Genomic DNA, 25,000 nt, shown 5'->3' with positions numbered 1-25,000 from the left:
GAAAGAAAGAAAGAAAGAAAGAAAGAAAGAAAGAAAGAAAGAAAGAAAGAAAGAAAGAAAGAAAGAAAGAAAAAAGAAAGAAAGAAAGAAAGAAAGAAAGAAAGAAAGAAAGAAAGAAAGAAAGAAAGAAAGAAAGAAAGAAAGAAAGAAAGGCAGTAATGATGTTATAAACACCTCAGTGAGGTGACGCTTCCTGTGTAAAAAGCAGCTCTTAATTCTCTTAATGAAGAACTGAATCCATACATGCAGAACTTTTGGCAGAAGTTTCTGATAATTTGTGTAAAGAAAAAGAGAAAAGACTTGAAGGGGGTGGGGGTTTGGGGGGGGACGCTACGGAAACGAGTGTGGTGTTTTTGTGAATGATGTGTCTGAAGTGGTTTATATCTAATCAGTCAAAATGCAGGTACGAATATCAGCTCAGAGACACAAACACCAGCAGACCCGTGATCCTCCACACACATAAACAACAGCAGGATTGAAGAAAGTGTTTTTCTTTAACAAAAAATATATCAAATAAAATTGTGTGTACCAAACAGACTGTAAAAATGTAGTCATATCTCGAAAAATCTATAAATCTCGTAAAAAAATTATAATAAAACACAGATCTTAAAAAGATCAGAAAAAAAAATATATTTAGATATTTAAATACTTCAGATAGGAAAAGAGAAAGATGTTGCAGATCTCATATAATTGAAAGTTTTAAATGGTGTGTGTGTGTGTGTGTGTGTGTGTGTGTGTGTGTGTGCAGCAGTGAAAGGGTTAACAGAATGACACAGATCGAGGCTGATGTGGTGTGTGTGTGTGTGTGTGTGTGTGTGTGTGTGGTGTGTGTGTGTATGATGGGTGAGGGGCCGAGACTTCCAGCCCACCCAGCCGCCTTAACATACACATGCACACACACATGCACACACATGCACGAGCATGCACGAGTACACTCGCAGCAGTTTCTCTGTTGCTACAGCAACAGCTTACTTTCCATGTCAACTGCAAAGCTGTTTCTATGACAACGCATACACACAAAAAAAATTCTTTGCACCGCAGCCGCAGACCAGATGGCAGTGTGAGAGTCACGTGGATCGGCTTTACTGTTCCCGACCGGCAGACAGTCCTACATACACACACACACAGTATAGAGACGTGCTGATTGGACCACATTTTCTTACTGCTTTGTATTTATTAGGCTATTTACTTTGTTATTTTTAATCATCAGAAGTCGCCCGGGCAATTGTGGGTGGAGCTTGGAATCGTTCCTCCATTTTGGTAAGGATCTATTCTGAGAGAGGCGTGTCCGTGTCCGTGTCCGTGTCCGTGTCCGTGTCCGTGTCCGTTAGTGGCGTTTTTGGCCCGACGCAGCTACAGAGCGCGGAGCGTCAGTGACGGCGCACCATGGCGCATAAAATACTGATTAATCAGAATAACTATTGAAAAGACCACGTAGACCAGATACCCAACTGGTTTAAACATAAATAAAACCCGCATGATCTATTCCCCAAAAGCTATTTTCCACATTAGCGTAAATGAAATTCTTCCATTTCAGCCAGCGGAACAGTGTGATGCTTCGCAAGATCGCTTGAAAATCTCATTTCCGGGAAAGACAGATGAGTAAATTGGTCATTTTAAAGGAGCGCTGTAGCCGCTATCGCACGTTGTGTTTTGTATGTACACATATGGCACAGAATCACACTGATATTTAATGCAGCCAGATGTTAATTAGTGTAAAACAGTCGCTGTCGAACAGCTGAGATTTATCTTCAGGAGAAACGTGCAGTGAAACACTGAAGGCACTGTCACCTCCAACACGCCCAAAACAGTGCGCTTCAGACTGGATTCCATTTTAAATTCATTATTTGAAAACCTCTGAAAACGTCTATTGCTTACATCAAAGTGTGTTAAAAACCACGATATAAACACTGTCTGATCTACTAAAATCCAATCAGGTATAAAAAAGAAACAAACAAACAAACTAACCATCTAACAACCTAACAAACAAATAGGGTAAGACAGAAAGATGATAAGAAAGAAAGAAAGAAAGAAAGAAAGAAAGAAAGAAAGAAAGAAAGAAAGAAAGAAAGAAAGAAAGAAAGAAAGAAAGATGATTAGAAAGAAACAAAACAAACAAAGAAGGCAAGAAAGAAAGAAGGCAAGAAAGAAAAAAAAAAAGAAAGAAAGAAAGAAAGAAAGTGATGACATCATTAACACCTCAGCGAATGCTTTGGCCAGAAAACCCTCCTGTTTATAAGCAGCAGTCCTTTTAGCTCCGCCCCTAAATACCACTCAATTAGGAGAAACAGTGCACACACTCCACTTCAAAGGGCATTAACAATGATAAATTATTTGTTCTAACTCCGCCCACTTGCTACACTTATTTCTCTCTGCATAGTGCTGCTGTGTTTTTTCAGAAGGTAATCATTCAGAAGGACATAAAGGCGAGTTATAATGAAAGTATTTTGGTTACGAGACGCTGGAAGCCTGCAGCGTGGTGGTTAAATGAAGAGCCTCCCAGGCTGCAGGGCTTTTTCTTTTCTCCCACACCGGCCTGAAAGATTGATGTGGCATGTCGGATGCGGCGAGTGCGCCCTTACCTGACTCCTGTCTTTGTCCACTTTCTTAAAACATTTATTGAGCGAGAGGTTGTGCCTGACGGAGTTCTTCCACCCGGTCGGGGCGTTGGCGAAATAGGGGAAGTGCTCGAGGATCCAGTTGTAAATGTCTTTGACGGGCAGCCTCTTGGAGGGCGCGTCCTCGATGGCCATGAAGATGAGGCAGCTGAAAGAATATGGCGGTTTGCAGTTGGGGTTGTGCTTGGCATCATAGGCCAGGTCCGAGGTGGCCGGGGAAGGAGGTGGGTCGTCGTCAGGCTCCTGCACGGGGCTCACGCTCCTCAGCACCGGGTCGCCGAAGCTCGTCAGCAGGTTCTTGCTCTCGTGCAGCCAGTTGAGATTGGTCAGCTCTTCGTCCTCTGCGCCCGACTTCTCCAGCTTGATGGCCGGCACAGGCAGTGCCAGCTCCAGATCGTCGTCTTCGCACAGCGCCCGAGTGATCGAGCCCACCTGGTACAGCTGGCTCAAGCCGCTCGCCACGCTCACCCCGGAAGCTTCCGGCTTCTTGCTGGGAGGCATGACCGGACCCATTTAGACCAAGGCTCCTGTAGGGAACACAGAGATAGAAAAATAAGTCATTCCCCTTGTGCCACCTAAACAATGGAGTTGTCTAAGGCCTGGCCAAGACTTCCTCTCTGGTTTAAAGCGAACTTTAACCTTAACTTTTCACAAACATCTGCTTCCAAAAAAATATTCTCTTTTTTTTTTGTTGTTTTGTTTATGTGGAGTGTCGACTGTACGAATCCTGTTGAATAAGTTGTTGCTATAGAAACCGTAATGTATTGGACGAGCACATATACACTAAACATTTTCTAATTGATCATCATCGTTCCAGATTTATTCCCCATTTTTCATGATTATAAACTCCACTCTCCTGCAAAGTCCCTTGATTTTAGTGCAAGTCTGTGTGGATTTGTACTCGTTCTGCTATGAGAGCAATAGTGAGATCCTCTAGTGATGTTGTGATATCGAGAAGGCTTCAGGGTCAGGTGTTCATTGGGATTTGAGGGGGTCAGGGTTCTGTGAAGGACACAGACACTTTCACTCCAACCTTCACTTGATAGGAAACACACTTACACAAAAATGTATTAAAACCCCCACCTGAAGTCAGCGCTAAGATCGGTGTCCATATACAAAAAAATTGGAAATTGGTATTGGGAACGCTTTCACAGTATTAAAGCTTTACTTTGCTTTAAAAAACATCTTAAAGGCAGAGCTTAATGAGGAAAACACACAAACACACACACACACACACACACACACACACACACACACACACACACACACACACACACTGGCGAAGAGATTTATGGATTGATAATAAAGACATTGCGCATGACTGAGATTCCTGTGTGCTCATGTTACGAGGGGGCGGCGTGAACAGGAGTTGACTTCCTGTCTGATAAACTAAACACGGCCTCGGAAACAAACACATGCGCGCACTTACGCGCACAAGCACACGCACGCATGCACACACACACACACACACACACACACACACACACACACACACACACACACACACACACACACACACACACATACACAAACAAACACCATCCAGAATTCCTTCACTCACAGTTCAGGAATGTGTAAAATGCTAGCATGTTGTCAGAGGTTTGTTCTTTGGGTAAACAGAAAGACAGACAGATGGACAGATAGACACATGATTAGACAGACACACAGACAGACAGATGGACAGACAAATGGACAGATAAACAGATATACAGGCAGACAGATAGACAGACAAGATAGATTGGCAGACAAATGGACAGACAGACAGACAGACAGACAGACAGACAGACAGACAGACAGACAGGCAGACAGACAGGCAGGCAGACAGGCAGATGGACAGGCAGATGGACAGGCAGATGGATAGACAGACAAAGGATGGGCAGACAAGGTAGACTGGCAGACAAATGGACAGACAGACAGACAGACAGACAGACAGACAGACAGACAGACAAACAGACAGGCAGATGGACAGGCAGACATAGAAACAAATGGATGGACTGACAGACAGACTGATAGACAGACATACAGATGGGCAGGCGGACAGATAGACAAACCACCAGGCAGATAGATAGATGGATGGACACACACACACACACACACACACACACACACACATTTTTATTTCATGCCACAAAAAAAATTGTAAATGCTCGAATGGACATTTGCTCATTAATTCATTCATCACCAGGAAACACTTGGTCCAGGTCAGGATCGGATGCGGACTCGATCCCTGGAAGGCTGTGTGTGATGAAGAAACACACGCTGAATGAAATGCTGCTCCATCACAGACACACCACGGACACACTGATGAAAACTCTCCACAGAAAGTCACATTTAAAGTTGATTGAATATTTTTTTAAGTCTATCAGAGTTTTTCCATTAAAGCTGCTGGAGCCGATGGCGAGTCGGGACACGCATTTCTCTCTCTAATAACACACACCAGTCCTCCTATTTCACTTCTGTTAAATAAATTGCTGAGAAAGCAGGAAAACGCTCCGTGTCCTGATGTTATTGAAAATTATTTTTTTAAAAGTCGAATTACTTGATTATTTTTATTTTAGAGCAAATGCTTTATTTCTATTACACTGCATCAACTTGGCCACTTTAGAGTCCAATTTCTCTTTGCTTTATCATATCTTATAGAATTTAGTTTACTACGCTTAGTGTTGTGCACAAGATTTCTCATCTTACAGTAGTCTTTCCATCCCGTCTGTCTTTTCTCCACTGTTTTAAACCTAATAAGGCATAAAAAAGCAGCTGACACTGGAGACTCCTTTCATTAATAGTCCATAAACATCTGCTTAGAGAAAAATCCTCAAATTAATGAATATAATTTTTCAAACGCTCATGTGGAGCATCAACTATACGAGTCTGTGAATGAGCTATAGAAACCGTAATGTATTAGAACGAGCTCATGTACACTAATTAATCAACATTTTCTGATCGATAATCATTTGCATCATAGTGTGTCGTGAGAAAGGCGTATGAACATGTATTACACTCGGAGGAACACGCTAATTGTTTGCTGATCAGCAGAAGTGACTATGGCTTTAACTGACGTCTATAAATCCCTGTAAAAGCCCACGGGCATGTTTTATCGGCGTTATCACTAAGATCCATTTCTGTGTGATGCGTCCAAGTCCTCGGGGCCGCCGGCGAAAAGAATTCAATCGAATCGGCCGTCGCGTGATAAGAATACGACAGCAGGAAGAGTCAGGAACCTTCTGAACCCTGTGTGGCAGCAAGACAGCGATCGGTTCGCGCAGATCGTCAAGTACGGCTCTCCTCTCATCCCTCGCTTTTTTTCTACGTGAATTCGTTAATGTGCAGGTTTACGGCGCGGGATAATGCGTCTGCCTGAGAAAAAAACCCTATTGCGACTCGACAATCGCTTCATAAAGGACGTATTTTTAAACATCGATTCTCTATTGACGTGAAAATGAGCACGCTCGCTCTCCTAACCCGAAACCGAGCTGACAATCTGTAAATGTTTCTTTCTGTCTTTTTTTTCCCCCCTTTTTTCCTTCAGACGCTCTTAAGAGCCTCGGCAATTTAGAGAGCAAAACAAACTTTATTTAGCTTCATTATGGCGAGACCGGAGCGCGAAACGCAAACAGTGGAATCATTCATGCGCAAAATCAATGCACTGCATCTTTCCAACGAGGAGCGCTGATGTAGCTTCGCCTGCGGGTGGGGAGCTGCGGTCCCATGAGTCTCTGCACCGAACATTATATTACAACTGACAGGAAAGTAATTTAATTGTGCCGTTGCTATGGCGACACAGGGCTCTGTTTGGGCTTAATTTACTGCCAACTGCATTCCGAGAGACTTCACGCATCATTCCTGACCAAATTTCCCTCTCTGAAGAGAAAAAAAAAAAAGCAGGTTGATGACGCTTTGCTGTTTGATGTTTTTGCGATAACGGTTATGAAGACCATGTAGATGCAGATGTTCTGATGCTGTAATGGGGTGTGTGTGTGTGTGTGTGTGTGTGTGTGTGTTTGCTGAATTGGGTGTTAATGTAGGTGATGAGGTTCAACAGGAAATCAAACTCTCTCATTAGGAAGGGCCGAGACGGCGTGGAGTCAGTTGAAGGAGGAAGCAGGACGGTGGGCAGATTGGTGCCATTATGAACATCTCCTTTCATCTTCTCTGTGATAGATCGGGAGAGGGGGGAAAAAAAAACATTACGGCTCGTTCAGACGCCGCAGAAGATCAAGTGCGCTAAAAAAGACGAGGGATCCAAGGAAGCCTTTCTGTGCATGAGGCTCTCTAATAACAATTTACCCCGCCTGAGAAAATCGACTCGGTTACTTATCACGGCTCAGCGCGTTACGGCACCGTGGGTATTTCCAATAAATGCACAACGGCGCAATTACCAGGAGTGTGATCGTCCCTGCTGCTTTAAACCGTCATTTTGTTTGTGTTTATTCTCTGCTATTTCTTCTGATCTCCTTATCAATTACTATATTCTTGGATTTAGTCGTAATAAACAGGACTGTTCTGTTGTCGTGTGGTAGCGCTGATAATATTCCAATTATTACTTTTCAGAAAAAGGAAAACAGCAGCACATGATACTAAAGGAGCACCTGGTGATTGATCAATGATCCTCGGCCGCCCACGACCCTGTCGCCGGTTCACCACTGTTCCTTTCTTGGAGCACTTTTGATAGACACTGACCACTGCAGACCAGGAACATCCCACAAGAGCTGCAGTTCTGGAGACCTCTGACCCAGTCGTCTAAACGTAATTCTCTCAAACTTGCTAAAATCCTTACGCTCACCCATTTTTCCTTCTTCTAACACATTCACTTTGAGGACAAAATGTTTACTTGCTGCATAATAAATATATCCACCCACTAACAGGTACCATATCTACTGGTGCAGACGCCTTGTTCTGATTGGTTAGATGTTGCTGGTTCACACCATTCGTTTCCTTCCATGTACAATACACACACTGTTATTTCAGTTATGTTGTACATATTTGATTAATAACAGGACTCACCAGATCTTTGTCCTTAAAACCTGCCCCTCAAAACGGGAAGGAAGGAAGAGTTTCCTTTCACCAGAAGAGCATGCGCAATGACCAAAGAAATACACAAACACTGAGGAAAATGTGTAAAAGCAGCTTTCGAGTTCTTTGGATTTGACTTCTGTGATCTGAGATCCTTTAGTAAGATTTGAATAATTACAAATAAATTCACTTGTGTGATTGGTCGATTTACGGAACAACAGAATCATGCGTTCACCATTCTGCAGAGAAAATCTGAGGAAAAGTAAAAGCACCCGCACATCACAGAACAAACAGGCCTGCTGTGAAAGGGCCGGTATACAAACCGACTACGCCCAGCCTTATTTACTGCTGTCGCGCTTTCACGCTTAATTCGGCGCATAAAATGCTCACCAACAGCCTGTAGATGGCAATGAAAAGGCCCAGGGCCGGCCAGCACACGGGAGCGCGACGAATTCAAGAGTGGATAATTAAGCGTGACGTTCTGTTAGCAGCCCAAACACCATCTGCCTCCCAAAAACATTTGTTTGTGCTGAAGTCTGAGGTCTGTGTCGGGGGGCTGATTATCAGGATATTAATTAACACACTTTTGGAGTTAAATCCATTACGCTTCTCGCAGCTGAGGACGCGCGTGTGCTCTGTCGTCGAAAGAAAACGTGTAACGCGTATCTATTAAATCGGCGCATGCTTTTCAATAACCGGAGTGCATTGGTATGAATTACATGTACGCAGATGTCACGATTGGAGAATTAGCCTTAGGTATCTGAGATCTTTTATTTAGCCGAGTCTAAAATAAGGAACTGAGCTTGTCGCTTGCTATCCGTGTCTGCCAAAACGAATCTGCACAGTACTTATACAAGTGAGATATTTAGAGAAACAACTCAGAAGTGCATGTTCTTCGCAGGCCGAGCCCTTTCTCGCTGTGACATTTACTGAATCTATCGATTCGCCCTCTTTCTGCCTCGAAATGCTCCGTTTGTGTACAGAGTGCACGCCGCATCTCCATTTAGGACTTTTTTAACCGTTTAAAATGTATCGGTGAGAGTTAAAGAAAAATGGAGGACTTTCAGCGAGCATTTCTTTATACCCTGACTGGATTTCTCGAAAGATCTCAATATTTCATTTGACAAATTGAATAAAACCCTCAACGTGGTGCTCACAGCATTTTGCCAACAGTGACGTTTTATTATTTAAAGGAAAACGCAGCATAAGGTTTTATTAGTTTGTAGCTACATTTACTGTTGGAAGGAGGTACCTGTGGCGAGTTTGCATTCTGACTCACAATATAGCAGCTATAAACAGTTGCCAGCTTTTTTAATATTAAAAAATAATAAAAAATACAGAAAAAGTGTAAAGCGTCTGTTTACACGTGTTTATGAGGACCATCTGCTGCACAAGCCACAGTGAGTTATTTTCATTAAAACCAGTACCAGTGCATGACCGACTCGACACGTCCCGACCAATCAGAAGCGAGAATTCAGCACCACGGTGATATACAGTAAGCTGTCCTTAATGAATCATCTGTGTCACGTTATGAATCGCATGAAAACACGGTGAGTCAGAGGCGTTTTATGAAACAGCTGGTATTTTAAAAATAAACTTTTTTTAACAATGTTTTCCTCGATCATTTTCCTGCCTAACAAGTAAACTTCTGCAGTAGAACGCAGGCTGAACATGTGGCCCTGACGTTCACTGCTGAACTGATAATAAGAACACGGAGGAATGTGGAGTGACGCAAACCTCGACGCTGTGCTGAGATCTCCTTACAGTCCGAAACACGTCAACGGAGCTCTAAAAAGCGAGAAGAGAAAGAAGAGAGGCATGAAGAGAGACCCACGGAGAAGGAGGAAGCTCGGTACCTGCTCTGTGGAGGCTCTCATGAGGCTCGATCCTTCCCTCTGCTCTTTAGTGTTTGCGAGCAGGGAAACGGCTTCAGGTGTTTTCACGCTCCTCAGCAAGCCTCGACTCATCCGGCTCGTGTTTACCTGCGAGAGGGTGTGACCTGAGCGAAACCCTCCTTTACCAGGTGTCACATGTCACATGCCTCAGGAACTCGTGCGACGAGTGCCGACTTCTCTGGAATTTTTGTTCGGGAGGCCGACGGTGTTTTGCGCAGACCGCATGCAGCTCGTCAGAGGAAAAACAAACGCAGGAAAGACGCAGGATTCGGGACCCTTTGTGGGCTCGTGCTGAAAGCCGGAGGCTCTTTCTCTGTTCATGTCACTACCTTTTGTTGTGCGATGTTAACTACACCTCCTTCTGCTTCCTGTCTGACAAAAAAAAGAAGATATCAAAAGGCCCCGGCGTGGCCTCTGAGGCTAATTCAATCAAATGCTGGGAGAGGACGCAGGGGTCAAAGGTTACGTACATATTCCGCACACGAGGCTAATGAAGTCGGTCAATTTTAAGGTTCTGTAGACATCAAGCTAATGAAGAATGAATAATGACTTTTGTATGTTCTACAGTGAGTTTGAACAAAAAACAAACAAGGGCTTGAACATTTACAGTTTTAAATAAAATCCAATTATTACAGGATCAGACTGATCTTTTTTCAAAGACATCTGATCCACTAATCCAAAGTTCAAGCACTTTGTTTAAATGATCATTCATCATTCATTGATCATCAGGAGATGCTTTATTCACGTCCGATTGTAACCCGAGCTCAAGATCGGATCATGTGTCCTACGATAACTCTACCTATCACCTATCACACTATTGTTTTGATGTTTTTGAATCTAACTTGTCATTTTACTCCAAAACAGTCAGAAACAGTTTAGCTCATGTTTATATACGTGACGGTTTTAAAAGGTTTTGAGACTAATGGTGTAACTGGTGCTATTGGGACCACGTCTGTGATTTCACAACAAAGAGCAAGCGTGAAATTGTGCGTGAAACCGGGAAAATCTGCCACAGAGACGTTTGATGTGACGTACATTTGACATACAGCAATGCGGGAACGAGTCGTTCGAGGCTTTCCGAGCGGCAGGCGCGCTTCAAGAGCGGAAGATCTCCGGAAGACGACAAGAGATCAGGGAGACCTTCAACGTGCTCAAAAGTCGAAAACCGTTCGGCAACTTGTGCATGATGATAATCGGAGAACAATCCACATGATCTCACTTCTGCACTACTGCCAGATTTGGCTCCTGTGGACTTCGCCTTCTTCTCGAAGATGAAGATCCGTCTTAAAGGTCGCCGTTTTAACACCCCCGATGAAGAGATCCGATCTCAATCAAGACTTAGGTGTGTCAGGAGCTTGTGTCCTTCTTCATCATTACAACTAAACACCAGGATATCACTGATGTCGTCCTGAACTCGGAACAGACAGAAGAATGATTAAATTACTATAATCAGTGATGATCAGGAACTGAAATCGTTACGTTCGTGTCCAGGGCACTGAAGATGCAGCGACACTGTCGGTTTTCTCGCTTGTCTCTCTCCCTCTCAGATCCGAGGGGGTGAGGACGAGTTTCCACAGCTGCAGGTTGGGTTGCAGGAGGCTTCTGTTGTGCAGAGATAATTTACGATCTGTCTTTCGATTAATCCGCTAAAGTGTATTTAATCAGGCCAGAAACCTGCCCACATCCAGCACTAATCCCTCCACATCCACCTCACTGTCTCCAAATACAGACACATGTCCTCTCTCTCTCTCTCTCTCTCTCTCTCTCTCTCTCTCTCCCTTTGTCATTTTCACTCTGTCCACCTCCCTCACTTTGTCTGTCTTTTACTCTTTATGTCTTTGTTTGTCTCATTTCATCCCATTTTTTTCAATTCAGCACTGCTTTATTGGTATGAATGTTCCATGTGACTATTGCCAGAGCCAGCGAATAAATGGACTTTCTCTCTCTCAGTCTCTGTCTCTCTTTTCCTTTGGATCTCTCTCTCTCTCTCTCTCTCTCTCTCTCTCTCTTTCTCTCTCTCTCCTCTCTTTCTTTGTGTTATTCTGTCTCACAATGTCCTTCTCTCTGCCTCACACCGCACTTTCTTTTCTCAATGTCTCTCTCTTCTCTCTTTCTTCATGGTCCTCACTCTGTCTTTATCCATCTTTTTATCTGTATCAGTCTCAGTGTTTTTCTTGCCCTTGATGTCTCTCTGTCTGCATCTTGTCCCTCTTTCTATCTCTTTCCTTTAACTCTGTCTCTTTTTTTTTACCATGCGTTCTCTGTTTTTGTCATTCTTTTTTCTTTGTCTGTCTCTCATCTGTCTATCTATCTATCTATCTATCTATCTATCTATCTATCTATCTATCTATCTATCTATCTATCTATCTATCATCTATCTATCAGTGTCTTTCTTATCCTTTATGGCTCTCTGTTTGTCTATTTCTTGTCCTTCTATCTGTCTCTTTCTTTAAAAAATTTTCTCTCACTTTTTATTTCTGTCATTCTCCTTCTCTCTGTCCGTCTCTCTCTCTCTCGCTGTCGCACGCTGATCCCCCTGTCCCGGATGTAAGAGTGGATTGTTGGGAATTGTAATTCCGAGCGTAACTGCGACTGTAATACGGCGGGTTATCCGACATCTCTGTGACCCTCGTGCCCTGAGCTCTGCACGTTCTCGAGCGGCGCCTCGTTTCTCTCCGTCTGAATGAGGTGAGAGGGGACCGAGGCTTGAAGTGAACACAGCTGGGATCTCAATAAGGGTTTGGCAGAGCGGGGGCTTCCCTTTTATCTCGCTCTGCTTCTCTGCACTCCTCAGCCCCTTCGATTCCCCCCGGCTCAGACCCGTTCTCCACGGGGGCCCCGGAACACCGATCACTTCCCCGTATTCCCACACGTATCTTCACCAAACATGGAAATGCTTCAATACTCCTATTATTTATAAGATCTCGTTAATGTAATGAGCAAAGGCGGCTCCAAACCCGCGAGTGAACAAAATGTCAAGGTTTTTACACGTTAACTCTCCAAAAGCTCCAGAATCGCAGGTGAAGTCTGTCCTGACAGCAAGACAGCGGGATTAAGATTACATAAACTGAAACCTATCTGCCTTTTTATCTATTAATAGTAACAGCAGGGTGTGAAATAGAAGTCAAATCTGGCACCGCTGACATTATGACATTATGAAACGGAATATGTTAGCATTACCGTGTACGTTTCCTCGTCTCGGAGATGTTTTTGCTTCTTCGCTTATAAATTTATACAGGAACTTGACGTGACGCGTCTTTTCTCTGTAACGTGACGAGCAGCGTTTTAGCTTCGAGCGAGAAACAAAGCTGGAACCTGAAACTACCCTGTTTTACAATATAATGTAACTTTAAATGGATAAAAAGACTCAAAGTCTCATGCAGTTGATGATAAATAACTGTGTTTGAGGTATGAATGCTTTGTGGAAACCAGTTGCTGGCTGGTTTTGGAACAGCGACTGATGAACTCAATCCCAGCAGGTCAGCATTTCTCTAATCTACAGGACATGAAGAAATGAAGTCATGCGCATGTGGGTGCAGATTTTCTGACCACGTCTTCTGAGCGTTTTAATAATCTCCCCTAATCTTCTGGTGCTCCCATCTGGAACCTGCGCGAAGCTGTCGCGGATTAAGGAAAGACAAGATCCGGAAATCACAGGGATACAGTAAAGCAGATTATATGATATAAGTGAGAGTTGAACCCGAGAGTTCATTACGGATGAGACGAAGGCGTGATGAAGTCTGTACGTAACCGTATCTATTTTACCCCATTTAGACGTCATTAAGCTCCATTACAGCTTGTTTTGTGAAATGCAGGTTCTTATCCGTGCTCTCTTCCCGGCTCTCTGTTGCCTAGGAGTGGAGGTGCGGGCTGGCTGCCGCGGCAACTGTGTCGCCACGGTTACCCAGCGCCGGGCGTCCGTTTCCATAGCAACCTCGGCTGGCTGGGTCGGGGTGACAGGCTTCGTTAATTCTTCCGCCCCGTAAACCCCAGGGGAGCTACGCCATTTGTCCTCATTCCCACCGGTCTTTGACATCATATTAAGAGTATTATTTTTGCACCGAGGTTTGAGTTATTACCCACCATTTTTTTCCCCACCTCATTCTGCCATCATTTTTTATCGAGGGTGCGTGGCACAAAGTGGTACAAATTGAAGAAAAAAACGTTCAGAGGAACATCGTAATGGTTTCTCTCATGACCGTACGTTTCCAGGATTCACGAAAAAAAAAAATAGTCGTACGCGTTTTCCTTTTCACGTCTCTCACTGCTGATGATAATCGCATCCCTTCGGGCTGAGAGCCGAGGTGAGGTCACACTCTGTATAAAATAACACCTGACCCCTGTATGGCCTTTACGCGGCGTCCTTGTGCGCTCCAGGCGCATGATAAGTGTTCGGAGTTAACACAGTGTGTAAATCCAGGGGCAGTGTAGACATAAGGGACGATGGAGAGCACGTGAGCTCCGCTTCAGGACGTATGAAGTGGATGAGAAGGACAGTGCTGGTATGAACGACACAAAACCGTTGATGTGAAGATGTGTGTGTAATGAGTTTTACAGAACATCGAGTGTCTTTATTGCTCACTGCAGGATCATTGAGATCGTCCCGCTTATTGTGCTCTGGTCCGGATCGAGTGCTGAGTCTGCATATACAGACGTGCTAAACCCTGGAGCTGAGCGTCACGCTGCTGCACTGGGACAGGAATATCATCAGCATTATGATAATAATCTGTTTTGATGATTAATCTGCGCTGATAGTTGATTGCTGGAAACTATCAGCAAAAATTGATACCGATAGTTAGTCCGGCTACCAGTCCGCCGTGATTACAAGAGCGGCCTCTAGAGGCGAATCCCTGACACCACATGCTGTTTTACAGGAGACTGCACGCTGCACGGAGAGCGCTATATCATATTTAATATTTATAATTAATTAAATATATAATAATATTTATTCAATAATATAATTATTTCCTTTAGCAAATTGTCATGATTTAGTAAAAAAATATTATTTTGTAATATAGTTCAGTACGATTTTACATGGATTGTTATGTTTGTTTGTTTTTTAATCCAGTGTCCAATTTTTAAATTTGTTTAACCGGTTTGTTTAATCGGCAAGTACGATCCAACTCTATCGGTATTGTTAAAATTCACAATCGTTCAACCTCTAATCAGCATCATCATACACACATCATACCTACGGTTCGCAGGTGTGTTGCTGTTCTAGAAAATAAACCATCTAACCAATCAAGAAGTGGTGTTTATGATGAATTGTTTAAATGATGCAAATATGAGAGCTCGAGAAAATCACATATCATAGTGTCCTGGGTTTTGAGTTAGTGGAAACCCTATAACACACACACACACACACACACACACACACACACATTTATTTCGACATTTCTGTTCTCTCACAAATCCGACCCTGTGGGTTTTTATCTTTGTTGTAAACAAGCTCTCTGATTCAGAGACAGGCTCAACCCGGCAGCTGGACCAGGCTAAGCTCTAACATTTCACTGAAGGTCATTGAGCAAAGTGTGATGTGAAATCCAACAGCTTTATCACTTTTTTTTTTTATACCCCCGAGTAGGGGCCTGTTCGCTTTCCCGTGAATGCCGCCACTTGGCTAGAGCTCGGCTAATACACCTAGGCAGCCATGCATGAGAATGAAAACTAATGTAATCCTGGGTTGCAGAGGTGCAGCCAAATTGATCTCCAGGAAAGACGCCAAAGTGTGTGTGAGTTTCTGTTTTAAGAAGCTCTGATACACTTGTAGACACACAGGTGGGACGGATGCGTGGTTCGGGGCCTGGAGAGAGAACCCAGGAGACGCAGAATTCAATTTGGCTGGCGAGGGAAACCCGGGTAGGATTTGACTCCATGGTTACGCCCCCCTCGAGAGGGAAAAAGGGCACTTAATGAAAATTAAGACACTCGCTCGATTCATCAGTTAGTGAATTGGACTGAATTTTCTGAATGAACGCTTAGAAAACCTCACACGTCTTTCTACTCTCAAAGTCTCAGCGTTCTTTTTTTAAAGCAGGTGAGCAGCTGCTTTTTCTGAAACATTTAAACGAGCACAAACTGTGACGGTGTGTGACGTGTTGTGGTTAACGAAGAGCGCAACGTCGCTTGACCGAGCGGTTAATAGTGCGGCGCACAGGTGCGAGTCGTTTCTGTTATCCCAGAGAACGCGTAAGAAAGAGGGTGAGTGAAGGTATCGCGCGCTTTCTGACGGAGAGACGAGCCGCCGGATGAATGAGGGTTCGTTATGTAATCGCTTAATCGATGAGCAAACTACTAGCAGAAATTTGCTTATTGATTTTCTTTGGCTTGACACTAAATAAAATATCACTTAGCCAGCTGATTTTAATGCATACTATGTCCATACTGAGACTTTTCTCCTAAACCTTTTAAGCAGGTTTGGACTGGAAGCAACAAATCACGCTTTTAGTATCTTCATTTTTCACGTTCACTTGGCAAAGTCTATAAATTTGAGTCCAAATGACCCATGAAGTACAGTTTGGAAAAAACAAGAAATATCCATATAAACAGCAGTATTTAAAAAACTCTATTTATGTTGCGCTACTTATATCCTACTATATAAAGAGTTTATATAATAAATACAAGTTTAAATAAACATGGTTTCAGCATCGAGATGAAAAGTTTAAGTGATGTCCCCCCGACCGACCCATCGGGTTAAAACTCGTCCAAGAAAATCCAACATGGATGCCAAAAACAGCGAGTCTTATCGGTGAGCAAATCTGACGAGATTTACGATGTGTGTCAAATCAGAGCTGTACAACTCGCAATACAATCAATCCAAACAAATTAGCACAACTATAACGTGGTGCTGTTATAGTTACTGAATGCGTTTCCATGCGCCTTTTTTTTCCCAAAATCAGTACAAGACTCATTAAAAATAAAACCGAAAAAAACGAGTAGAGTTCGATATGAATGATGCTGCCTTCAATAAGTCTAGTCTTTCTTGTGAGTAATTTATAGGCCTTGAAATACGAGGGGAAAAAAATTCACTTCAAACAGGAAGGAAGCTATTGACCTTGCTGTGACCTTTGAATCAATTCCAAAGCTTGATCAGTTAATTTACTGGCTGTGATGATATTTCTATTTAAATCCTACACACAGTAAACCACTCACTGGAGAGCATCTCAGATAGATGCACAGATAGATAGATGGATGGATGGATGTTAGATGGAGGGATAAAGAAGTTTAAGACTTCTCGATCTAAATATATTTTTGATACTATTCTTGTTTGGTGTCAGATCCTTTTCTCTGCTGGCGAGATCTACACTCTGTGGTTTCCCCACCAGGAACCCAGAGATCCCTGTACACAGTTTCCATGTAGAAGGTTGAGAGCAGCAAGCTGGTGGAGATATAAAATAAAGGATGGTAGACAAACCGTGTAGTGGTGAAGGCAGCGGAGCTCCGGGTTTGGATATATGTCTCGAATGCAGTCAATAAAGGGAAATGTGGTGCTTCTTTACAAGCCTGGATGATGTATGTATAGGAGCAGTGTTAGCGATCTGAAGCGTGGCCATAAAGGCGTGGGCTCAGTGATAAGCCTCCTACGGTGGAGACTTGATTCTATCATGTGCGCCATGGAGTCATAATGTAAGGAGGGTCAGAGAGGAGTGAAAGCAAGCGAGAGTGTGGTATAGGAGAAAGGCGATTGTGGGTTCCTGTGCTCACGGAGCGTGACGGTGTGGAGCTGATTCGGCGCTCCGGTGGAGGCGCGAGGGGAGAAATCCGGCGAGATGAGCTCGCAGAGTGGAGTCTTAATCTTTAATCAGTGCTGCTGGATCAGTAGCGCTCGTTCACGCACCACTGATAATGCCACCTCCTGTCCCGCCGTATCCCACCGCCAAGCGCATGCCGAGGCTTTTCTGTGTCCTACGCTAATCACACACACACACACACACACACACACACACACACACACACACACACAGTTTTGTGTGTGATGACTTTCGTCTTCCCGTAATAATCTTCGCCCTGCTTACACACAAACCAGTACACCTCATTAACAGGTCTCAGAGGTCGACCTTGGCCAGGTAAAAGCTCGTTCATCAGCCAGTTGTCCTATAATCCATGTGATGTAACCAAACAAATCTGAAGGTCTGAGCATTGGCATCCTGGTGCTTTCAATCGCGAGCACAAAGCCGAGCGACCTCATTTACAGAGCTCTGATAGCGCCCAGGAATGAATGTAGGAGACACGTATAAACATTTTGAGTCATTCATCTGGTCGCTGAATGGCCATTCTCTCTTTACACACACACACACACACACACACACACACACACACACACAAACACAACACATAATAATTGTGTATCTATAACAGATTAAAGCTGGCTTGTTTTACTCAATGTGTGTAAATGAAAAAAATAGTCTCTATTTAGCTTATTAAGTACAGCAATATAATACTGCATGCATTACACCATTGCACAGATCCAATCACACACACACACACACACACACACACACACACAAACACACAGTGTTGAATGGCATAATTAAAATGCTATTCAATGCGTTTGATTAGCAGATAAGGTTAAACGGCTGCAAATGAGTTATTCCCGAAACCGACTAGCACGCACGAGAAGGTGAACACGATTAAACTGTAAATGCTCGTGTCAACAGTTTTTCACGTGCAAATCGCATGCAAATGCCGTGGTGTGTGTGGTGGAGGGTCACGTATACAGGGTGGAAATGTCACTGAACTTGTAAGCTAATAAGCGAAGAGAGAACGCGAACAAACGGCATTCATTTCTGAAAATGGACCAAAGAGCTTCGCTTGTCTTCACCGGTTTGGGAATCGGTGTTACACGCTTCAGAGCGGTGTTATAAATGTCTATAAATGGCTTTGTTGTGCCAAATAAAGAAGTGAAGACAAACGCAATAATTTATTACAGTGTTATAAACGTCTAAGAATAAAGATGTCCTCACAAAACAGCATATTGGTATTGTGTGTGTGTAAAATATCAGGTATTGCTCTGTTTCGCGAAGACAGGAAGCTCACACGGGCACGACACACAGCACGTTCGGATAACTTTTGTGTTCCTAAGGAACTGCACCAGGAAGGTAACGCTCCAATGAGATCTGATGAGACCTTTATGTAGCTCAATGAGAGAAAAGTGAGGTGAGGAAGTGTAAGCTAGATCACGTGAGATCAGAGAGAGCAGAAAACCTTCGTCAGACTACGCAAATTAAACTCAAGAGCCATGATGTTCACCAAGAGAGGACGAGCTGTGTCCTCGATATCAGGACAACACATTATATAGATATCTCACACACACACACACACACACACACACACACACACACACACACTATCTCTTTCAGGCCAGGTGGGGATCAGTATCTGAGACGTTCTTCTCTCTTAAAGCAACCCTAATCTGTGTGAGATGTTTATATGGTACTGTGTATGTGTGTGTGTTTGTGCCATACGATCCCACAATCCTCCTCCGACACAGTTACCTAGCAACGCTGAAGCTTGGTCTCCGGCTAAGGGCCAGCGCTGTGCAGCTGGGGAGTTTTTATCATTGCTGGATACTTTTATTTGATCTGGACAGATTAAGCAGCTATAAGACTTGCTGGACTTACATAGTCACTTACACACACTCGCTCGAGCATGAAATACGGAGTCATCGCGGACAGGGACTAGAGGCCGTAGCAGTCTTGGGAGCGTCCACACTACATGTCGTCTTTTGTGCAGACAGAGGGACGCGCCTGGGAGTGCGGGTGTCAGATGCAGTCCCGGCCAAGTGAGGGCTGATTTTAGAGGGGATAAGAGCTCTGGTCTTGGCACAGCGAGACGAGCTGCTCTGAGACTAATTGCAGACTGTAATCTGTACTGATTACTGGTAGAGGAGACGCCAGGTGTGTGCTCACACACACGCACACACACACACACACACACACACACACACACACACACACACACACACACACACACACCTCAGCACAATCCGACACAGCTGCACAATGACCAAGCAAACAAAAGCATGAGATAACAACTCCCTCACACACACACACACACACACACACACACACACACACACACTATCCATGACCAATTCGTGCTTCATCACTATTTATTCTTTCATTTAACCAACACGCTGATCTCACTCCGCCGCCCGCGACATGTTTACATCACAAAAATGCTTAATCCTAGCAACCGACACACAAGTGTGAGCCGGAGACGATTCCTAACGCTGCTCTGTGAAACAAACAACTCCGGATTTTGCAGAGAGGAACACGTCCAAAAGTTCACGCTTCCTTTAAATAGAAGCAAACAGAATGGAAGGAGTCTCCAGTTTCAGAAACATATAGGTTTCCTTATTTTTTCCTTTCCACAAGACGTCACGTGTCGTGTAATAAATAGAAAACATGTCAGTGTGCGTTGTTGTTGAGGAAATATTTACTTTGCTGGTTGTTATTACGTTTTCAAATCATGTTTTCCTGTAACAGCGTTGTTCCTCAGACTTTGTAAGGAGTCTCTGGTTATTTAAAGATTTTTCCGGGTTTAATTCTCAACCATTTGAGATTTTCTGTCAGTTTTCTTGTTAAATTTGAAATCTATTAAGCGCTAATCAAAAATATGTGTAACGTAACAACTTTAGAAATGTATTACTTCGCAGGGTAGGTGGTAGCTTAGTGGTTAAAGTGCTAGGTTACTGATTGGAAGCTCTTGCGTTCTAGCCTCGGTATCGCAAAGCTGCCACTATAGGGGCCCCTGAGCAAGGCCCCTATCCCCCATTGCCCCAAGGGTGCTGTATCATGGCTGACCCCTAGCTTCCAAACATCTCTGGGATATGCTTTACAAGCATAAAGCAGGTTTGCATCTCTACGACTATTCATATTGTTTTCCACGAAACAAGGTGTGTCCTACTATTCCGAGTTGTTCCGTGTTGTGATGCGTTTTTTGCTGACACCACTGCGTTCGCCCCACAAACCATTCACATAACTGTAGCTGATGCAAACCAGAATTTGCATCCGCGTGACTTTCCATAATATTTGCGTAACATTTGACTAATCGCCGGATGGAAATGTACAGGGTTAACATGCAGGGAGTCTGCGGCTCCGCTTCACTTGGTGAAAGCTACAGGTGACAGCTGACCGTGTGGAAAGCAGAAACCCGACGCCCGTGTTCACAGCTCTGTGCTGTACTTAATCTTTGTGTCAGATGACAATTTATTCATGTCATTCCATTACCGCGCTGTAAACCGTCCCCTGTGAAACACTGCTCCACTAATCAGTTGCCTTGCAAACAAAATTACATTTCCAATTGAATTTGTTTCGGCCCGGATAAAAAAACATATATACACACACACACATACAAACACACATACAAACACACACACACACACACACACACACACACACAAGCTGATGGGACAGAGCGGCCTGCCGGTCGTGTCACAGCCGTTTTTCTTCTGATAATTGAGTTAAAATACTACAAAGCACGAGGGAGCAGTCGCACGTTGAGGCCTGGCAGAGTGTATGTTTGTTGAATGGGAACAATTCCACATTCCAAACAGAGCATCTCTGGCCAGAGAACTGTCGCCTCTCTCTCTCTCTCTCTCTCTCTCTCTCTATCACCCGCTCTGTGTTGTAAGTCGTCTTCAGTCCCACGGACCTTTTTCGCTTATCTTCTGCAAACACAGGGGTCGGCCGACTGCCAGAAGCCCAAAGTTTACTCACACTGATAACGGCATGGTAACAGGGGGAGCAGAATCGTTGCACTCCGACTGCAACGTCACGTCTGATCTCATGTTAACAGTGTTTTTGGAGAATATGTTCGAATAGGTGTGAACTTCTCTGTGTACTTCTAATCAGTGGAATGTGCATCAACTTAAACTGGATCCCAGACACATAAGAACTGAAACCCCAGGATGACAGCTTCATCTGAGTCCTCTCACAATCATTAACATGTAACACGTTGATAGGACAGAAGAAGGACTTTTCTTGTTCAGAAGATTTTCATACTGCTCGTTGCTTTCATTTGTATTAGATCATGTATACAGGTATTCCCTTACTTACGATGATGACCCCATCGTAACTTGAACAAAGTCGAGACGTGGCTTTGCCTACCCAGGAGTTTTAAAGAATACTGTGATGTGTTGATCATCATTTAGCAAAACATTGACACTATTGTAGTGTATAAACTTGAGTATTGTATCAGATACGCTGCTACGTTTTCCTGCCACGTGAAAATAGAAATATTTACAATGTTGTTGTATCGCTTTCGATGCTAAGTCGATAAATTAATGAACCTAATTAAGTCAAACATTTTATAATATCTTTTTAAATGTACAATCTGCTGTTCATTAGGCAAACAACTACATGCAGATCTCCGGACTGGGGAATTACTCTTCAACTGAAAAGATCTGGTTTGCCCACCGTTTCCTCCACAATTTCCACCCAGACGGAACAATGAATGATTTGAAATACAAACATTTATTCAATATTAAAATCTTGGCCACATTCTGTAAAGTTTACATTTTTTTCCTCTGAAACGAAGCTAGAAACCCTAAACCGTGTTTCCAAGAAATGTCAGGGCGCTTTGTGACAAAAAATGTCCAGTGTTGGGATTTCTCCGTAGAGTACTGTAACCCGCTCCTTCTTCTCTTCATCCTCCTGTCAAGCACTGCTTGTGCATGCTGAGGTGCCTTCACAGTGAAGACACCTCTCTTGGCATAAGCAGGGTCGTTAGTACAATTTCAAAGTCGCTCCTGTGTCCTTTTAAAGAGCACTCGACATGAGCTGCCGGAAATGAATCCTGCTGCCGTACAGAGTCTATTCCGACCAATAAGGTGTCCCGGTCTAATCCGGAACAGTTCCTCGGGGTTTCCTCCGCAAAATAGGCAGCGTTTTATTAAGAGCGGCAAAACAATACGAAGCAGTGGGGTCAGGAGTCATTTTGTTGCCATGACAACAACTCAAAAAAGTGAAGCAGCCCTTGGAGGATACAAACGTTCTACTGAAAGCTATAAGACGCTATGTGGAAGCTACGCTAACAAAGCATTTCGTGTCTCCATTGTTATTTGTGCCGTGATGCTGAAAGATTTGTCGTTGGTTTTTGGGACTATATCAGACAGAAAACCTTTTCGAAGATTGTAACAAAGTCCGTTATGTAACTTTTGCATACAATTACGTAACATTTGGGCTGTTATGCAGGTGGAAGTGCGAGATGGTTCCTCAAAAGATCCGATTGTTCCCTCGACCGTCGGTAGCACCTTGTTAGCAGGAAACTGTGAAAGAGTGGTTTACTTCCTTCACGCTTAGGAAGTTGCTGATGCAAATATACTGGAACTGGAGTTACTGATGCAATGCTGTTACATCAGTATGTTGCAAATATATATAATGTATATATATATATATATATATATATATATATATATATATATATAACTATATATACTGCACATCCATCACTCATCAATTTACTCAACCACCACATCAGATCCACTGATTTTCAGTCTTTTTACATCTCGAGGTCAACAATTCAAGTGGAATCCTCTCAACACTCCGTCCGCACAGACACCTTTCTTCCAATATAACCCTCGTCCCATCATATAAACCTGAGAGTGGGTTCATTTGTTGGGTTGGGATCATGAGGAAAAGCCCCCTCGCTGGTTCATTAATAAGCGACGTGACTTTGGGGCCAAGTAGTGCGCAGAGTGAATCAGCACGGTCTCGGTCTATCTGATGAGCTCTTTCAGGAGGCTGAAGATACGGGAGAGTCGCAGCAGAAAGCCATCTCCAAGCACGGCTAAATGAACAGTTATTCAGAGAGGGCAGGTCAACAGGGGCCGAGGCCACTCGGCAAGAAAAGCTACTTCAAGAGGGTTTGCTGGACTGGAGAGAGATGGTATGAGTGTGCTTCTTTATAAGCAGGAAGGGCGTGTGTGTGTGTGTGTGTGTGTGTGTGTGTGTGTGTGTGTGTGTGTGTGTGTGTGTTTATAAATCGCGAGCTGATTTGCACATTAAAGGGTGAAAATGTAGCACAGCTTTGAGGACGCCACCAGCAAGAATTTCCACGTTCTGAATAAATAAAGGAGGCTGACGTGAAATCTGGTGTAAATAGTGATAAAACATAGCCTTTTTTTTTTTTTGAAGATGTGAAACAATGTGGCCTCAGTGCTGGATGGGAACAACGTTCTAAACATGGTGTTCAGAAAGCGAATACTCCCTTCGATTCATTGGGAGGCTCAGGGTGTGTGTGTGTGTGTGTGTGTGTGTGTGTGTGTGTGTGTGTGTGTGTGTGTGTGTGTGTGTGGTCACTGGAGTGAGATACAGAGGGAAAGTGATGGAGGCACCACGATGGAGCAGAAAGTCGTTTATTCAGGAGAGTGGCCCTGCACCAGGTAAAATATATAGCTGTTTACGTACACGGCATTCCGGACGTCTGCTGTCTGACGGAGCAAGAATGAAAGCCATCCGAATGAAATATGACACTGATGATGAGCCTGGAGTCGGAAATGGAAATGACTGGAAATCTCCTGAGCTTCCAGAAAAGGATCCGTCCGGATGAGAATTTGGATCGCGTCAGGTTTTTCAGACAATCAGGACAAGGTGTCCATGGGGAAAAGCCAGTGAGGATCCTGCAGGTCTGCATGAAACCCAAGCAGTAGAAGGACGAACAGAGCAGCTAATAAACCTCTATAGCCTGTTCGACTGCAATAAAACATGAGCCTCTCAGTAAGAACGCTGTCAGACCGCCAATTTCTCTGAAGTTAGTCCTTGATGTTTGGAGAAAGCAGAGATTTTCACCTGTACCTCATGCCTGTAGGTAGAAGACGACTCTGGAAATGACAAACAATAGTTTTGTCACATTTAATCTCCAGTTGTTGTTAAGTGCCACTTTTCACAGAAGATGTTCCACTACATTTTATGGATAATTGTGAAGATTCCTTCAGACACGAGGGTGTTAGTAAAGTCAGGTGCTGATAGGGGTGAGAAGGTGAGGAGGCCTGGGGGTGCAGTCAGCATTCACATTCATCCCAAAGGTGTTCAATAGTGTTTGGAGCTCTATAGCAGGAGATCTTCCACAAATTCCAACCCATGTCAAGCAGATCTTCATGGAACTGGCTTTGTTGCACTGGTGCACCGTCATGCTGGAACAGGTTTGGTGAAGTTCAAGTGAAGGGAAAACTGCATGCTACAGCAAAGAGGTCCTACACAAACCTTGTGGTAACAGGTTGATGAAGGTGTGTGTGTGTGTGTGTGTGTGTGTGTGTGTGTGTGTGTGAGTGTGAGAGTGTGTTCTTATTTGAATGGTCAGATGTCACTGAGGTGTTTTTAAAAGCTCGAATTTTGGAGCAAATGAACTTTTGAATGTTTCTGAGTTGGAGCTACATCACGTGTGTGGAGTTAGTTTTTCCCCTCAGTGCTGCCAGGAAGACTGAAGCGCAGACAACGAGAGAGACGTTGGAGAGCACCAACACAGATGTTTTAT

At 43.7% G+C, this 25,000-nt stretch overlaps 1 protein-coding gene and 1 long non-coding RNA gene across 3 annotated transcripts in view; one reads left to right on the top strand and one right to left on the bottom strand.

Annotated features, from left to right (window-relative positions):
- The window catches only part of foxn3 (forkhead box N3), an 81,320-nt gene that overhangs the window by 52,337 nt on the left and 3,983 nt on the right, over positions 1-25,000 (bottom strand). The window contains exons 1-2 of one of the 2 annotated variants that reach the window (XM_046855103.1): positions 9,485-11,253; positions 2,583-3,145 (exon numbers count right to left, since the gene is read on the bottom strand). In XM_046855103.1, the coding sequence (XP_046711059.1) occupies positions 2,583-3,131 (549 nt within the window). In that variant the 5' untranslated portion in view covers positions 3,132-3,145; positions 9,485-11,253. Of the gene's footprint in view, positions 1-2,582; positions 3,146-9,484; positions 11,254-25,000 lie in introns of those variants that run through there. The other variant, XM_046855102.1, reaches the window with a different exon arrangement.
- On the top strand, positions 5,397-7,638 carry LOC124389682. The gene is made up of 3 exons (XR_006926608.1): positions 5,397-6,500; positions 6,641-6,957; positions 7,167-7,638. It is a non-coding gene; the product is annotated as an uncharacterized LOC124389682 (long non-coding RNA).

The sequence above is a fragment of the Silurus meridionalis genome, chromosome 8 (assembly GCF_014805685.1).
Source record: "Silurus meridionalis isolate SWU-2019-XX chromosome 8, ASM1480568v1, whole genome shotgun sequence".
NCBI lineage: Eukaryota > Metazoa > Chordata > Actinopteri > Siluriformes > Siluridae > Silurus > Silurus meridionalis.
This window is presented reverse-complemented; position numbering and strand designations above follow the sequence as displayed.